General features: G+C 33.5%; 1 protein-coding gene across 1 annotated transcript in view; it reads left to right on the top strand.

Moving 5' to 3' along the window:
* The window catches only part of DOK6 (docking protein 6), a 157,205-nt gene that overhangs the window by 105,873 nt on the left and 32,737 nt on the right, over window positions 1-18,595 (top strand). The window contains exon 7 of the mRNA XM_026044837.1: window positions 8,959-9,076. Coding sequence (XP_025900622.1) covers window positions 8,959-9,076 — 118 coding nt within the window. The remainder of the gene's footprint in view (window positions 1-8,958; window positions 9,077-18,595) is intronic.

Here is an 18,595-nt window from a genome sequence, read left to right on the forward strand (position 1 = left end):
GGGTGCAGTGGAAAATTTGCAATTTCAGCCAGCTGAGAGWTTTGGTTGTTTTTATGATGCCCTTTCTGTAATGTTGTCCACATACTGCCCGGTGATCACCTTTCCATATATTTTCTATTATATGAGCCAAGAGCCTGATAGAGTTGCAGATTCCCATGGCAACAGGAATAATTCTATTTTCCTTTGTTTCGTGCAGTTGGAAGTCACCAACTTGGAGTCAAGGGGCTGCCCTGGGAAAGGGCAGCACAGCATTTCCAACGGAGAGAATTATGGGGCTTGTGGTTGAACAACCACAGCCTCTCCAACAGTGGGGAGCGTGAGCCAGGGCAAAATGAAGCGTCTGAGTTAGTATTGGAAAATGAAACTAAGTGGCAGAATTTGACAGCTGTAGGATTTATTGGTCTGATGTACGTATGCTGAAAGACACAGCAATTTGGAAACATGTATGTCTCCCACTATTCAATTTGGTTTCCTAATTTGCAGTTTTTAATGTTGTATTAAGTCTGCACCATTACAGAAGCAACGCTGCTTCACTGTCTTCCTTTATATGCAGACATTGGGGCTGTTATTTGGAGATGCTTGTCCTTCAAGTTTTTTTGGGATAGGAGAAAATACTTCCAAATGTACCTAATATATATTTATTTAGTAGTAGTGCTTGTAGTGTTTTTGAATGATTTACTATGACAATTTAATACAATCTGAATATTCAGTAATGTCAAGAATTCTCTGTCCATATTCACCTGTATGTGATTATGATGTGTGGGTGCACACACTGAAAAGGATGAGTCTGTTATTTTTAAATGCCACCTTCATAGCTTATTTGAAATCATGAAAAAACACTGATGATAACAGTGAATTATATAGTAAATTAAACAATGAACCTAAAATGTTTATTTGTACATTCATATAAATGTTTGTACATACACACGTTTGTTTCAGCTCAAAATATGTAAAAATATAACATTTTTCAAAATTGAAGCTGAATAATTTATATTAATGATCATTCATATGCAGTGTGTCCATATAACTAGCCTTGATATGAATAATTCAAGATAGACTTGTAATCATAAAAACTAACTTGCCAAAAGGAAGGACATATATCCTTTTGGAAGGTAGTGATGAGTCATTCAAAAAGCTTTGCTATATGGTGGATAACTTTTAGGTATTCTGGGTCTGATTTTTTTTTCTTTTTAGTTCAAATATCTTGTATGCCACACAAAACCAACTTCTGAGGTCAATAAACTGAGGTGAGCTGAGGTCAGCAGGATTGTATGCTRTTGAATACTGAAGTCATGCAATGATAAGCTCAGTGAGGAAAACTTATAAAATGTCATTGATGACTTTTTTTTTGGCAAATGTTTAGAATTTATCTTCTTTTCATGACAAATTTGGCTTCTTGTCTTCTTTTATTAAAGATAATTAGTATCAACCGTTTCTATGTAGTAAAATGACGTAAAATAAAAGTGATTTCYATGCATATGTATTATTGAAGACTAGTGATCTGGTTTGACCTTTAGACAAAAAGACTTYATTAACAAGCTTATTAAGTCTGAAGGTTTTTTCTTTAATTTGCATAAAGCAAGAGTGAATGCTCTTGATTCAGATTCCAGTATTTTGTTACCAAAATGTGTAAATGAGCCTTAGAGTTCCAACTTTTCAGCCCCAGACTCCAATGATCTTTTCACAATACTCAGGTAAATTTTGCCTGAACAGGGACATGCTGAGTTCATCCTTCTTTCTTGCAAAATACTGAAGAGATTTTTTGGAGACTGATCTTTACTAAGATACCATTTTTATACTACGACTCTTCCCTTACCAGCTCTTGAACTGTCCAAGGCARTTTTCACAGCGTCAAAGGACTGCCCTTTCAGTACTCTCAAGAAAGATGTTGAACACATGGCACTTTGGGTGTCYCAGATCACTCTTATTAGGAACTGTAATAATTTTGGGCAAGTGCTTGTTTCACAAGCAACCTGTGAAACAACTCACTCACTTTGAAATCTCCAGCACCAATCAATCAGGCTGAGGTCAGACATGAGTAACATTGTCAGAGAGAGGGATATCCAGCACTATAAGGAGAGTAAAAAGTAGAGGAAGGAGGGCAGGATTCCAAAGCTCGCATTGATGAAGCCTCTAAATTTTTGACTTCAACTTGACACAGGCCATGAAAGAGAGTCATGTGGAATACCCTAAATGACAGATTGAATTCCCCTGAGAAAAACCTAGTCSCGGTGAAACATGCCAGTCTTTCTGGACTTTCTCTTTCTTGGTCTTCTGCAACTGTTATGTTTCAGTTTGTTCTCTCCTACACCAGCTGATTTATCTTTAGTTTTTCAGAAGATAGACCTGATACTTTGCCTTTTCAGTTTTAAAATTGCTCTTTCATTCTGGAAATCAAATGTTGCTTTCGGCTAASCAAATATTATCTCCTGTACTTAACTTTACTACTAATGTCTAATATTTCTATTACTAGTACTATTAATTCAATGAAAAACAAAACTACTGTTCTCCCAGCCCTTTCATCATTGACTCGTATTTTATTTCACCCTCTAACAAACATTTATAATGGGACAGATGCAGATGATAGTTCATACTTGTTTCTAAAAAAATACAAAAGAATAAATGAGTGTTTTAGTGATGAACTGCTTGAGATAAATGACCTCTAGAGCATATATTGGAAGGTTATTCTAATCCAATACAGTTTAAGCTGATCTAAATCAGCTCTGTGCCCTCCCCACCACCTTTCTCTTTAAGCATTCATAAGACCATATGATGAATTGCTCTAGAACTGTGATTCATATCCACTCTTGACTTGAGGAAAAAAGTTGGGGGGGGCTTTGGGGGAACAGATTTTTCTCTGATCCTCTCCATTTCCCCTCTTGAAATAGCCACACCTTTAAATAACTACAACAGTATTGAGCACTTTCAAAATCCAACCCATTTTTGTTTTAAAAACTGAAGACTTTGCCCTGAAGCTTAAAGAAATTATTTTATTTTTCTACTCAGTGTTATCCTGAAAATGTGTGTATTTGCAGATCAGCAGACATCCATCTGCAGAAAKCTTTGATTTTTTCATCTCCAGCATCTCTCTCCATTTTGATAAAGCATCCATTTAATGGTAACAATCAATATCTGCAAATACTGTCTTTACACTACTGGATTCCCCATTAAATGCATTTATTGAACAAATTAGCACAACCGAGTAGCAATTTCTCCACTGTGATAGAGATAGAGACTTTTTGGTTATGTTTTTTTCCACTAAGAGATACTGTAAAGTCACGGTCTGAAATATTCTCAGCTGTGCTTGTGCCAGCACCAACTCCTATATTGCTAGCAAATAGTTTATGCAATCAAGACCAAACAAAGTATTTCAAATATGTCCTATGAACAACAAAATAGCTCAAACCTTGTAAAGATGTAAGAACCTGACCTTCCACCATCACTGTAATTAGTATCATTCCTATGGATGAGAAATTCTTTTCATGAAAAAAAAGAAACAAAACCACAGTTTTGCAACAGAATATGGGTGAAGACACACACCTTGCTGATATTCAAATAATATAATCCTGATGGACTATAAAATTCTGCTTCTTTTCTCAAAATGAATCCATTCAGTCAGTCAAAAAAAAAAAAAAAGTTTTATTATGAGCTTCCAGATTGTAAAGAAAAAAAAAAAAAGAAGGCTCCTACCAGGAAAGGAGAAAAATGGCCCAATTCTATCTTTATAGTATGGCCAAGGAGATCAGGGGAAAAAAAAAAAAAAAAGAAAGAAAGAAAAGTCAATCACTTCATTATTCATGCATAATATTATTCCACAGTCAAAGAATAATCATTATCCACCCTGACACTGCAAAGCGGTATTATTATTTTGAGTTTTTTTCCTCCATAATTGATTAAGAAACTCCTTGAAAGGTCATAACAAGGTTAGAGTAGCTCCTGAAAATATGGATGCTAGAAATATATTATAAAGAAGGTTGAAATAACAGAAATGTCATTCATAGCTAGCTTTTATATAGGTCTTTCTGGAACAAAAATGCATTAATTTGAGATTTTTTGCCAATGTTGGGCATTCTGTCAGGAACAATGTGCTGGTTAAAAATGTAAAAGGAGACGTAAAGCAAGTTGTAGTGAAGGAAAAGTATGCTGATAGCTATTTGTATTTATATACTAGTCAACATCTTCAAGTAATGAACTCAGTCCAAATAATACAGGATTATTTCATAATTAACCTAAGTGAGGTTGATTAACRTTATGGGAAAATCACAGAGTCAAGTAATTATTAATAATACATTATTAAAGAAAAGATCGTACTGATTAGACATTCACAGGAATATATCCTGCATCCAATTCTATTAAACAATTTTTAGAAAACCTGGATGAAGGCACAATCTTATTATTAAATGAGAAATCCTGGATGAAGCCACAGTCTTTTTATTAAATCGGCAGATCTGAATATGGATAAAACAATATGGAAGTGGGTCACTGAAGAGACTTAAATTTCGGAATGACCAGCTGGATAAACTGGAACATCAACAACAACAACAAAAATCAATAGAAATGGGCAAAACTCTATGCTTTAGAAAGAATAAACTACCTCAGAGTAAAGGATGGGAATTTGTAAATGCGGGTGAAGTGAATCAATATTTTTCTATTCTCAACTTGTGGACAATTGATAAGTGAAATATATTTCTTAACTCTTCTTCCTCTTCAAAGCATAACACACAATAGAACCTTCTTTAGAATTATAAAGAAAAAAAAACTAAATAATGCAGGAGATTTTATTCCYACTTCTGCACTAGTCTTTAATTCTCATTAGTCTTCTGTGACCTGGTTCTCTTGCTCTTTGTTTAAAAAATGTAATGAGAAATGAGCTAGTCTTTTTCATCCATAATAAAATAACTGACTTGGAAAACGTATCTGTAAAGAGCAACTTCACTTTATTGCAGGCTAAAAAAATTGAATGATCTGTTTATTACTCTGTTCTTCTCCCCAAGCCAAGCATTATTTTTTGTCACTGTCATTCTTTTGACTTTTTTAATGCAAAAAGAAAATGAGAGAATATTATGCTAAATAGATCAAAGTTCAGAGCCCTAATAAATTTAATAGGTTCCATTCTTGGAATTGTATTCTTTACTGAAATCAGAGTAACAAATCTATTTAACTCACTGGAATTGGCCTATGTGAATTAAAAGTAAATTTAGCCTTTAAGCCTTGTTTCATGAAAGAGTAATAATGAAAAATATTGGGAACAACCTACAGTGAGGCATTCATAGATTTTTTTTCTCATTTCTATTTTAACCAAATAGTCCTTTAAGAATTATAAAGTTGTCTCTGGCAATGGAAAGGCTTTGTATGACTAAAGATTTTGGATAACCAGGAAAGAAAAGCAGTGTTCACCATGCAATTCAAATAACTGAAGGAAACCTTACCTCTGTGCAATTTCATATCAGGTAAAGGAAGCATTTCAACTAAGATTATTTTTATGTTCCCACCAAAAAATCCCAGGGTTTATGCAAAAACTGATGTATTCATTTCTACTTTTATTTTCATCCCAGTTCTAATTACACCATCATTTTCTCCCTGATAAACTGGGCAGACATCTGGATTATGTTTTTCATTTTCTTAAGTCTTACTACATTTGGGAAATCTTTGTAGCAAAATCATTCTAGATTAATATTTTAGTTAATGCTACATTATTTGATTAGCATGTTTGATTTGCAGTACTAGTTTTATTTTTCTCTGTATTTCTGTATCTAGTCACAAAAGATTAAGATAGATTCCTTTGCAGAGGAAAGCATTTCTTTTTTCCTAAGTGCCTGAGCTTCCTCTGCTATTATGAGTTGCTTCTAAACAGCTGGTGTTAATGCATCTGAGTCTGTTTTGCTAGATCCTGAGGAGAGTGCAAGTTGCAAATACAGTGCCCAATGGCAACTTACAGAAAAAGGGATCCATGTGGAGAAGCTTAGATTAAATTTTGTAAGGAATACATCATGTTGAGGAGATAGGGAAAATAATTTGTAAAGATATATATAAGTTAAATTATGGAAAAAAATAAACATAGGAAATTGAAGTTATGTATATTTAGAGACTAAAATGAAAAGTTATTTATTTGCTTTTACTTAGGGAGATGCTCTCTGAGTTAGCTGATTCAGAAAAAAAAAGATTGAACATAAGTTTTTTGTTTCTTTTTGTATTTCTGGGGCAGAGAAAGAAAATAAAGGTAAGAAGAGTATCTAAGCTAAAGACTTTAGACTTATCCATCATGATCTCTTCCACTGGTGATTTTTTTTAATGTTGTTAACTAACAAGATCATTTACACTTGCAGAAAATAGATCCTGAAACAGTACATCTCTGCACATTAAGCTGCAATAAATAATAAAGCAAAAAGTTATATTCCAATGTGTTTTTAAGTGATTTTATCTATATTTATACGGCTGTTTTCTTCACACATTGACTACAAGTTTTTCTTTGAAACACCCACTGTCTGGCACATAAGCTGTTCTCTGAAAAAAATAGGTCTCTGCCAGTTTATTTTCCAGTTTGCTACAATCAAATCTGATGAAAAAAATATTTTTTTCTGAAGAGTAGTTTATAATTTGCTCTATCATTGATTATCACTTTCATTCATTTTCTACTTGCATTTGACCATTAATATGTGTTCCTTCAATATTGATTACAAAGATTAAAAGCAGAATCTTAATTATTAATCTAGAATCTAATAAGATGAACTTCATGGAGAAAAGAACTTCATGGAGGAATAAGTCTTCAATTACAATGTTTATATTTTATGATTTCAAGTTAAAAATGAATCGACAATTTTTAGAAGATTTTTAAAGTATTCTTTTTCTAAACATGATACTTTCATTAAATAAAAATTGTTTTTCCTCTCTGTGGAATCCCCAAAGAAATCTAGTTCATCTTGTCCTGTGGTGCTTAGCAAACATGAGGTGATATTTCTTGTCCAAAAGTTGATATCAGTTGTTCTCATATTAGAGAAACTACAGTACTGCAAGTGATTCCATTGTGATTCTTGTACCTCAGTACAAGTACAAAAGAATGAATTTTGAGTCTTTTAAAGCCTTTAGCTTTGAGACACTGAACCATAGCCAAAGTGGTTTTCGGTACTTAATTTGTAAGGAAATTTGTTCATTGTGTGTTCATTTGTTCATTGATTAATTTATTCAGAGTGTGTACCAATAAAGACCTTTTCTATTGCCTTTTCTATTGTCTAGAATTTAGTGTTTTTTATTTTTTTTTGTGAATAAATTACAAGGGAAACATATGTATATTAAAATTAAGTTATATTATCTGTTTTTCCTACCCTACAAAGCCATGTCGTACTAGCATATTAAAATAACTCACAGAATAATTATTCTATTTTTGCTAAATGATTCTTATTGTCTTTGTGTCTGTAAAAAAGGAGTCTTTTCCAGTTCTGTAAACTTTAAATTGTCAAGTCTCCTACAAAATATAATTCCTGTGATAAGGCTTTTGAACTTTTTTTTAATGGAGGAAATCTTTCAACTGGGCCTTTATGTCATATTGAATAGTTTCCCTTGGTGGCCTGCACCAATGAGAAATTAAATTTTGTATTTTGCAATAAATGAGCAGAAGATAGATTAACTGTAGTTTAGGAGTCATTCTGTTGATGATTCTCAAGAAGTCAGCATCTTAAGTAATTTTAATAGGTTCCTCTGAAATCAAAATTGCTACACMTCAGTGTGTCTTAATACTCAAACATGCAACCAATACTCAAAAATGAAACCAATAATCAAAAATTGACCTCCAGGGGGGTTATTATAGAATATCATCAGTCTGCAGATGTAAAAATGGCTTTTTGAATGTGATATAATGTTTCTGAAGGAGGAATCCCTTGGGGTTTTTCATTAGCCTGCAATAAATGACCCAGACCTTGGATGCCTTCTGTGCTACAGCTGGAATTGCTGAAGATGTGGGATTCAGGCACAGCACTGCAGAGAACCATTCTTACCTTCCTGGCCTTGCTCCTGAGTTTAAAGGGTTTTCCCCTCTAGACGTAGACATAGAGCCTAGTGTTGATCCTTCCAACCATCCTGTCACATGCTCCACAGTGATTTTTTAGATTCTGCAAACTACTGTTTGCATTTCATGTATTTTAAAGATGGTGAGATGCAGAAATTTTGCAGATAAATTTTGTTTTATTAAGGATGAGATAYAGATCTCTCCAATATGTGGCCTACATGCAAAATCCTCCGTCCCTCCACTTTTTCTGTCTCTGGGTTGCATCTCTAGAACATTTGGAGACAGAACTCACTTTAATAAAATCTACATTGCTACCATCAGGTTTCTGTGCCCTCGCTCCTACATACATGCACACTTATCATGCAGCTCATTGATTTGGTAGATCAAGTCTCCCTGTCTGGGGAAATTTACCCTTGAGGCTATAACCTGCTACTGATGTCGAGATGCTGGCACTTGAATGATGGCTTAGGGGATTAATGGCTTCTGGTTGCTAATTCTCTGCTAGGTGGCTCAGATGTTGTCTGAACATCTTTCTGGATAGTCACTCCAATTTGCAAATGAAATATCCAAAAAAAAAAAAAAGAAAAAAAATGTGGAGGTTCAGATTTCAGGTATATTCCAATTGGTCCCTATTGCAAAGTTTTGGAAGAAAATAACAAAATCCTGGCAGCAGCACAAGTAGCTGTAGACAAATAGGGAAATATTCATATGTGCTAATAAACCTCTGCTTATAAATCTAAATATCCAAGTGTACTCTTGCAAGGTTTTTCTGAGTGTTTACAGTGCTAATGGTTATTACACACTGTAAATGATAATATAAAAACTATGATAATTCAGTAAATTGTATTTTCGTAACAACACTGGTGCATTTCAAAGTTGAGAGATTTGTCTTATCAAGTAGAATCATGTATGATCTGTCATTTGTTTGCTTTGTTGGTTTTTTTTTTTTTTTCCAGCTCCAGACCAGTTTGTCTGAACCAATGACATTATCCAAGTCAATCTCGCTTCCTCGCAGTGCATACTGGCATCATATCACCCGGCAGAATAGTGTTGGAGAAATCTACAGCTTACAAGGCAAGTGTCTTATAAATAAATGCAATGTCCATTAGCTTCCTTCCATTTGACCAAAATTTATGCAAATTGCTTTTTATTTGCATTAGTTGTTTTCTCTCTGTTTCAGTTTATCATTTGTCAGCAACCTCAGCAGGATTCCCAAATTTACATGAAGCAGGTTTCTTTTAGTCATTTCATAAACTAGTGGTGAAAATTATTCCCCAAATCACCACRTAAAAGTGGATAGCCAATTTGGCACAATGTAGCTTCTCACTAGCTAATGAATGCTAGAGTATTTTAGTATTTTTCCTCCAATAAGACTGTGTATGTATTTCAGAAGCTAACCTCAGGGTGCCCAATTAAATCTACATAAAGTTGTTGTATGAGTTTCAGGATTAAAGCAAAATAATTCTAGGAATAAGACCTACTCTGGGTAAATTTGCTTAGAGAGCCATATATATGATCTGCTTTGTTTGGCAAACTTACATGTCTGCTATATATATGTATGTGTGTATATATATATATATATATATATATGCATGTATCATCATTTTCTCTCTCTAGTTCTCTTTGGTTGGATTCAAAGCTATTTGTTTAAGATTTTAAATGTGATAATTAACGTAACTCGATGATGATTTACTTCTCTTAAACTGAAATCGATTGATATCTTTTAGGAAATCAACTAAAGGTAACTCTATTACATTTAAATTGCAAATCTTAAGTAGTAGTATTTTTTTCATGTTAAAAAAGAACAGGCTTTTGTCAACATGCTTCCTTGTGTTACTTGACAAAGCCTAAAGCATTTCATTGCACTTCTTTCTTAATGTGCTGTTTGCATAATCAATTTACAGTTATGAAAGTTAGAGATTGCTCAAAAACAACAGTATCCAGTCCAAGAAAATGTTTTACTTACTTGCTTTCATAAAATGAGGTGAAATGCAGGAAATGCAGGAAATAGATGAAATATCTGAGATGTTTCGCGTTACAAATTATCACAGAAATTAAGATCAGTGAATTTAATGAATGTTTATTAAAAGGTACAAAAAAAAAAAAGAAAATATCTTTCAGAAGTTGTCTGTGAAAAATGTTGTACTTGTATATCACCTTAAATAATATTCCTCATATGACCAATATGTTTGTTTGAATACAGKAGAACTCAAAAGAAAAAGGTTATTTGTAGAGCTGTTACAGTTCCTCTTGTAATATTCTTGATGGGGTTTCCCTTTGGCCAAAAGATGAACAACATGCATTATAATATTTATGAAGTGAGAGAAATATTTGAAATGTTTTTCATTCCTTGCCATATCTTTTGTGTCTCATAAATGATCATTTTAATCCAGTATAATTTTAAGGAAAGTYAAACTTTGAATATGGAATAATATCTCAATAGTAGCTTTGCAGGAAGCATCATGTTGGAAGTGTGTTGTTAGAAACACAAGAATTCTACTTTGGGGAAGTATTCACATTCCCACCGAAACACAAGTTTAATAAATTCTGAACCTAAGTCAACATTTTCACTTCTCTTACATGTACTCTGATGACTGAAACTTGTGAAAGTGTGCTGTGGTAAATCTCAGGAAAGACTAGTTCAGTTTTATCAGTGAGCTAAGAAATGCAAGCAATGGACAATTTTCTGTCCCTCTAATTGCTCAAGTTTGACATGCAGAAATATTACTCTTCATAGTGAAGACCTCTTTGAACTGTCTGCAGCAATGCTTACAACCAGCTAAAGGTGAGATATTTGTGCGGAAGCCCAAAGCAGCATGAAGTATGCCGTTACCTCTAGATACCTGCTCATATTGGTAGTCTTTGTGCAGCAGACAAGGGTAGAAAATGGGTGGAGAGGGAGCAGAGTGTGAGCATCATTTCCACCCTCTCCTAGTACAGCAGCCAGCTGAGTTGGGCTGTAACCATGGGAAAGGCCACTTGCTGCTGCTCTTCTCCTGTATGCGTGAAAAGGTAAGCTAACACCTTCAGAAAGGACACATTTTCTCCAGAGAATAATCTGTCAAACTCTTTTCTGCACTTCATGTGGATTTATGACAAAGCTTTTTACATTCATGTACGTGAAAATTCCACATTTTCCTCCAAATATCTTGTCAGCTCTAAAAATGAAATTACTTGAGTGGTGCCTACCCATATCCAAATTATTGTCAGTATCAGTACAACAACATCCACACTCACTGCTAAATAGAGTAAAAAATGTTTCCATAATTGCAATTATTTCAAACTTGCAGTCTGAAGTGAGTGGCATTTAATAATAACAGCTGGTGATGTATAAAGAGAAATGAATATGTGCTCATACTACCTTAGATAAATTGGCTCTTTGGGAGTTATTTAGCAGTAGAATTTAACTTAATTAGTAGTGTKAGTTGATGTGATAATGAATATGCTGTAGAGTAAGAAGGTGGATTTAAAAATATATGTATATATATAAAAATATATATTTCAGAAGATAAAAAGCAATTCAATAAATATGTATTGCACTTACAGTTCTCGATCTGCACATGAAAACACACATAAAGAGCTGAAAAGATTTTTAAAAACTGAGTAACAGTATTAAAAGATAACACATTTCASAAAGTACCTTAAAATTAGGTTTTAAAGATGTTTTCTTCCATTTGTGTGTTCATTGCACTTGATTACTTAATTCAGTCCTTGATTACACTGCTAAGATAAAAACAGTGTTTTCCATGTCTTACTAATCTTGTCAATATGAACAGCTCAACAGTTGGCTTTTACCAAGAACAGCCCATCACCGTGGTACAAGCCTCACTGTTTTGCACAATAATAAAACAGGGGAAATTGGTGTCACACAGAAAAATAACTCCAAGTTTTGACAACCACCAGGTTGAATACTACTGAGCTTCTATAGTAGAATGAGTTCACTTAAAATACATTGCCCCCCTRGCTTTACAAATAACAATGCTTGTTTTTGAAGTTTACATATAATCCAGATTGTGCCTTTAAATCCTTGCAGACTTTTAACTTAAAATAGTTTGAGTAATGAAGAAAAAAAGAAAAATATTTTACCTTTTCTTATCATGCAGTGATCATTGTGTGTACACACSTAAGACATAAATACATTTTACATTTTTTATGAATAATAGATTATGGTATAAAAATATAGAGCCCAACAGAGATACCTCTCATTAATATATTATGTTCTCCTAAACTTACAAGAAAACAAAATTCAAAAGCCAAGARTAACTTTCTAAACTAAAATCATGGATAAGAAGCAGCAAAATATAAGCAAAACAAGCACGCATATAAGCATGAGAAAAAAGATATATCTACCTTCATAACTCATTGTTTATTACTATTGGTCTTTGGCATRTTGTTTAGCACTGTTTCACAAGGTCACAGTATTAAAAACGGAGAAACAAAATGAATGTCTTCTTAAACAACAAATCATAATGGATAACATTAATGCATACTATAATTTAAAATTTTACTTTTTGGAGTTTGAGTTTGCTTAGGATGAAAAAGAGCTGCAGAATGATTTTTCAACTAATTTTAATTTAATAGTATTTTTTGCTCTAGAGAATTTAGATACTGAAAGTTTWAAACTGTTTGGATAATTTTAAGCAAATAAGACCAAATAAAATTTTAGCCTAAAAATCCACATTAGCTTTTTATTTGCATTTATTGAAGTTCCTGAGGAAATCAGTTCAGCAAATCCAGCTAAAGTTTGCCCCTTCTCCAAGAAATTCAAAATTGGAGATCTCTCAATCACCCTGTTTGGATGATTCTGCTATGTCYTCCCTGTTTGAATTTTGCTTTTGCTATCCATACTCAGTGGTGAACACCTACTCACAGAAGTAATCCTTCTTTCCATGAGTGTGCTCACATAAAGAAGTGTGTACTTGTACAAGGATTTCACCAGTAACACCTTGCATATATTCTCCTTAAACAAAACAGTAATGCTTTTTTTTTCCCACAGAAAATTTAGAAACAGAAATTACTTCTCACATTTCATTGTAAATTAAAGACAGAGCAATTAAATAAAACTGAAGAAATGTGCCTTCTGAGAGTTAGATTGTGATGGAAGATGAAAGAATTTCAAAAAATAAAACTATAGTCCTCAGTGGGATAGAATTTAATCCAAAAGCAGCACTTGAACTTATATGTACATGCCAAAAAAAAAAAAAAAAAGACCTAAAAATAGAAGCTGGCCTCTGTGAAGTGGTAGGATTTTTGTCTTTAAGGAAATTATCTTTTGTATCTAGCACTAAAGATTCAAGAAACATAAATATGCTTTTGTTCATCAAAACAGAGGGAACCTCTGGCCTCTGTAAGGCAGTCTGCATCACTCTTTTTATTGCTGACTTATTAGGTGTAGCCTGTGTCTCTCTCTTTTTTATTTTTCCTCTATTATTTTGRAATAGATTTAAACCAGATTATTATTTTGTGTTGACCCATAGAGATTAAAGGTATATGCAAATGTTTTCTTCCAGCTACATAAATTTGCAGTCTTTACAAAGTAGCAAGGCTGATAGGTCATTATAAATAATCAGAGAATATCCAAGATGCTAAATATTTGGAAAGGTTTGCATCATTCTCTTCAAACCTCCTTAAGCTAATCCTTCAGGAATTTCCAATGCGTTCCTGCAGTTTTCTGCAAATTAAACTGTGTAAAATGAATTAGAGAGCATTCATCATTTTGGCATTTCCATTGTTTGTTCATATGTTCAGCCACAGAGCACAGAAGTCATTTCCACACGTAATCTTGATGCCAGAATGGTAAAAAAATGCTATAAAATTTTAGAATGTGTCTGTTAAATCTGATCATTCAGCTATATTTCAGCAAGTATCTACCAGCTGCTAAAGAAGAAATGCTTCATAGCCTGTCACCTTGCCATTTCCTTTGCTGAATCTTTCATCAGGACTTTCACATTAGGAAAATGAAGCCTGTGAAATTTGATGTATGAATAAAGTACATTTAAAATTCGATACTTTCTGAGTACAGACTATATAAGATCTACATTATTTAAAATTACTATATTAGGTAGCTTCTTCAGTTTTATGCAGCAGATTTGGCCCTTTCAAGCTTTGAAATCCTCTGCAAAATAATACATCACTTCACAGCTTGTTAAACTTCTTGCAATAAATTTTAAATAAAAAGTGAATTTTATATTTAGGATAAGAATACAGTTTTAAAATAAATATTAAATATTAAATAACTATTTGTTTAACACTTTATATTCTTTTCTCAAGCCATTTCATTGAAGTTTATATAAATGAAGCAATAAAATATATTCCTGTCCATTTATATTTCCTAATTCAATAGCTGCAGTCAAGAGTTACTGTAATGATGGTGTTGATTTTTGCTTTTGGTTCAATACCTAATAAAAAATCCAGGGATTTCTTATCTGCTCTACATGGACTATGCAGTATAGGTAGATCACTAAGTGATTTTTTTCTTCTTTCAGAAGAAAACCAAATTTGCGCTTTTTGGTTACCTGTAATTTCAGGAGTCTATTTAATAGCAGTCTGATTTTTTCTGTCTTTTTTTGCTTTTTCCAAGAGTTTATCATGCTATATAAAAAGATATGGGCTGTCATTTGCAATGATGTGCCCCGACCTGGGTATGTTGTGCATATCCTGTGCATACTTTTGTGAAATCACTTTCTGCAAAAGTGCACTGTTTAACAGTTCTGCAGTGTTTTGCATCCAGTTATTGATAGCACAGTAATGAATTCTTTTCTATATATCCCAAGCCAATCTAACCTCATTCCCATCTCTTAATTATTTCAAAATATTCTTTTTCTCTCTCTCAAGACACACAGACAACCCTTAATGTTTTAGCCATCTCATTTTGAGTCTGAAATTGTGATATTTTTATTTCTTTAGAAAGAGGACAGTCTTCAACCTGTAATCTTTGCTGCATAGCAGGTGGAAGGAATATATTTCGCCTAAGTTATCACTTAGGAAGTCCTCATAAAAATTCATATTCATGGATGCTACCCAGTGGTATATATTCCTGCAACTCAAATGATTCCAAGAGTTAAACTCAAACAACAACCAATATCACTGACCTGGATAATTATGCTCCCTGTCTTCATGGGAAGACATACAAAGTGAAGGTCAAGTAACAAAATCTATAGGATAGGTCCACATTACTCTTTGGATAGCATTAACTGGGCTTTTTTATTATTATTATTTTATTATTCTATGACATTGATACAAGAAGTTTCATTTTGTATTTCAAGAGCACATGTGAGAATAGGAGAAAAAATATATATCTACTTAATATTATTTCCTTTTTCTCTTTTTCACTCATTATGAAAGATTAATATTTTCAGATGCTTCCTGCCAAAAATAAAGCCAGGTGAGAGGGAAGAACACATTAGTTTTTAATCAAGTTAGTATGTTCTGTTACTACATACTCCTAGAAACTGCTGGAGGAAGCAACAGTTCAGCAGATTCTCTGACGATTTGTGCTGTTTCCCCATTTCTTCCAAGCATGGTCTTACGGAAAACCAARATTTCTCAAGTGATTTTAGAATTTAGAATAGGTTTGAGGTAAAATTTACTGCTGTATTTTGAGAAATTTAATTTACAATTCAGCACCTAYAGTTCCTCTTCTTATTAGCACCTTCTCCAAAGATATTTGCTATGAAGTCTTACCCTAATAAAAACTAAGCTGATTTTAAAATGGCATATTGGAAATGTGAGGACCCTTATGCAAAAACTAGTAAAAGGAAAGGAGAGCTTCATTTTGTTCAACAGTGATTGCTGTAGCTAATTAAGAGCATTACTGAAAAGCTCTAAAGAGTTTCTTGACATATTCTTTCTCATTCTGATAAATGGTTGCTGAGGTAAGAGGTTCTTGCAATTATAACCCATGAAAATAAGGGGGGAAAGCCAAAAAAAAAAATCAGACTAATAAAGCATAATTTGTTGTCAAATTCAAAAGTTCTGATTTCATTTAAGGCCCATGTTGTGATGCCCTTTCTTTCAGTAGGTAGTATTCCAGTGAGATCACTTGTCAGCAAGGCTACTCCATGATAATCTAGAAACAATCGAAGTCATTGCACTCCAGTGTTTTCCAGTGCGAACAACACAAATTTTGTCTTTGGTAATGATTTTATGAATGTGTGGTGGSGCTAGCTTCTCACACAGTGTTAATAGAATGCAATTTAAGGATGCAATTTAAGTTTTGCCCCTGGTCTACTTTTTACCAAAACCCAAACTATTTATTCTGAGTTAACTTGAGACAACATGTGTGCTGCTGGTTGAAGCTGGAATCCTACCATCAGCTGATCACTCAAAATGTTATCATAAAACATGAAGATGACCTTCATTTACCCAGGAGAGACGTCAATCAAACATAGAATATGCTGCAGGGAAATGGGCACCGCCAACCGCACAACAGCTAATTGTCAGTCAGTATCAGATTGCCTGAGCAAAAATAAGCTTTGCTACTTTTATTCTAAGAGAAAATTGAAATATTTAACAGAGACCAGTTTTATGCAAATTGTGTTTTCTTATCAAATCTTTTCACCAATAGGTCCTGCTTGCTTTAGCAATCTAGCTATCTCATTTTATGTTCTGTGTCTTCAAAATTAGAATGATGATTGTCACTAGGCTTAAATAGTTCATTTGTGTACTTTCAAGTGAATTGAAATATTCTGATAGACCTAGAACTATTTCTAGTCAAACTATTACTGCAAATCACGGATTCATTAAAACTCTGTGAAAACAGAGGAACAAACTATAAAAAGCCTCTGTGGTTTGGGCAAAATCTACCTGGGCAAAACAACAGATTCTCTTAATCTTTTGAACAATACTATAAAAATCATAACCTTTTTCCCGACAATAATTGATTTTGAAAGAATGTAAAGCAGACTGAAATTGAGATAGCCTTTGGAAATGTTAGCAAGAATTCTTAGAATGGAGAAAAGCAGAAATTCTTGAAAATAACATTTATAATGGACAAAGTGGTAGAATATTACTAATAGCGACTTTTCCTGTAATGATGAGAGTAGAACCCACTCCCAAGGATTTCAAGTGCAGTTAATTGTATTTATGCTTCTCTAAGTGAAAAGCAACAACAAAAAAGATATACTCCCCTTCAGTGTTCTAATGCTTGTGATATAAAATGGTATCATGTAAACATCTGATTTATTCCCTATCCAAAGTGAGATAGCATTGACCTTGACTAATTGCTTCTTAAACACTTTGGAAAATATTTGTTATAAGAAGTATCATAAGATCTCAAATAAAATATCTTAAAATTCTTTAAGATTACCCATCATGTATATTTCACTTTACTGATCTTTAAAAGAACTGAGATGGCAATATTCACAGCACCTGACATATAGTCTGATGTTATTGCGGTCTGATTTATTTTCATAGTGATGACAATTTAAGAACAATGGACAACATACCRCTATATTGAATTAAATTGAACCATGATAATGTGTTCTTTAAAACTGCATTTTGAATTTTAGCTATGCAAAACTGATAAAAAAATGATTATTGAGTAGAGGAGGAAAAAAAAAAAGAAGGAAAACTTAAAAATCTTTTCATTCTCCAGTTATTCAAAAAGCCTTTTTATCTTTTTTTCATCTTAGTTAATGCTTATATCTTGCCAACTTCTTATTTTGATCAAAATGATACATTGTAAGACACTAAAATAAATTTCACAGAAGAAATAATTATGAATAATAATAGGAATTCTGTCCCAAATCAGAGTTAGCAATCATTCAGTAAAGTTTTTAAACTTTTCCCAAACTGGAAGTGAGGCACAGTTGGAGTCCACAGGCTCCTTGCAGCTCCCTACTTGCATCCCTTACTTGGAGTAAGTTTACTGTTTAGCTGTTGGATACTTGTTTGTCTTTGTCCTTTGCAACTCTGTGAAGATACCTATTGGGAGCAGATTTTAATAAAGAGTTTGTTGCTTTAAGTTCAAAAACAAATGAAACATTCTGAGTTATAAAGCTTAGGGAAGAAAGGRAAATGTGGAATTGGACTGGAAAAAGAGGTAAGTGAGACCTTTCTTTGTAAAAATCATAGGAAGAGTGGAGCTATCTGTTCAGAGACATGTGGTTGGATACTGTGGATATACATTAATAAATATGAAGAGTTCTGTCCTTCCCTATGCTCTTACTAATAACCTTCACACGAAGGACATAGGGCAGAGTAACAGAGCATGAAGCCATGCCAAGTCTGAACTACAGACTGGAAGTGAGGTCCTTTGCAGAATGAATGCAGAATTTTTAGTTCAGATGTTGAAAAAAACAAAAAAAAAAAAATGCAATTGTTGAAAACAAAAACTTCTCTCCAGCAAAAACCTTACTTGGAGAGCGAGCTTAAAACCGAAGTATCTTTACTGCTGTCTTTAATGACCATCCATTATAGTCTTATCGTTTGTCATGTATGGCAATGCCAGTGCTCAGTCTGGCCTGAGGATGGCATCACRTTGCAGCTTGTCCTCCCCTGCTACCCAGGAAGGCCACCTCCTGCTACACTGCTGGTCTCTCTGAGCTGCTGTGAGTGCTCAGACCTCTTCTCTGTAGCCCAAAACTAAGGCTC

The sequence above is a fragment of the Nothoprocta perdicaria genome, unplaced genomic scaffold (genome assembly GCF_003342845.1).
Source record: "Nothoprocta perdicaria isolate Ctin4 unplaced genomic scaffold, notPer1 scaffold_388, whole genome shotgun sequence".
Lineage (NCBI taxonomy): Eukaryota > Metazoa > Chordata > Aves > Tinamiformes > Tinamidae > Nothoprocta > Nothoprocta perdicaria.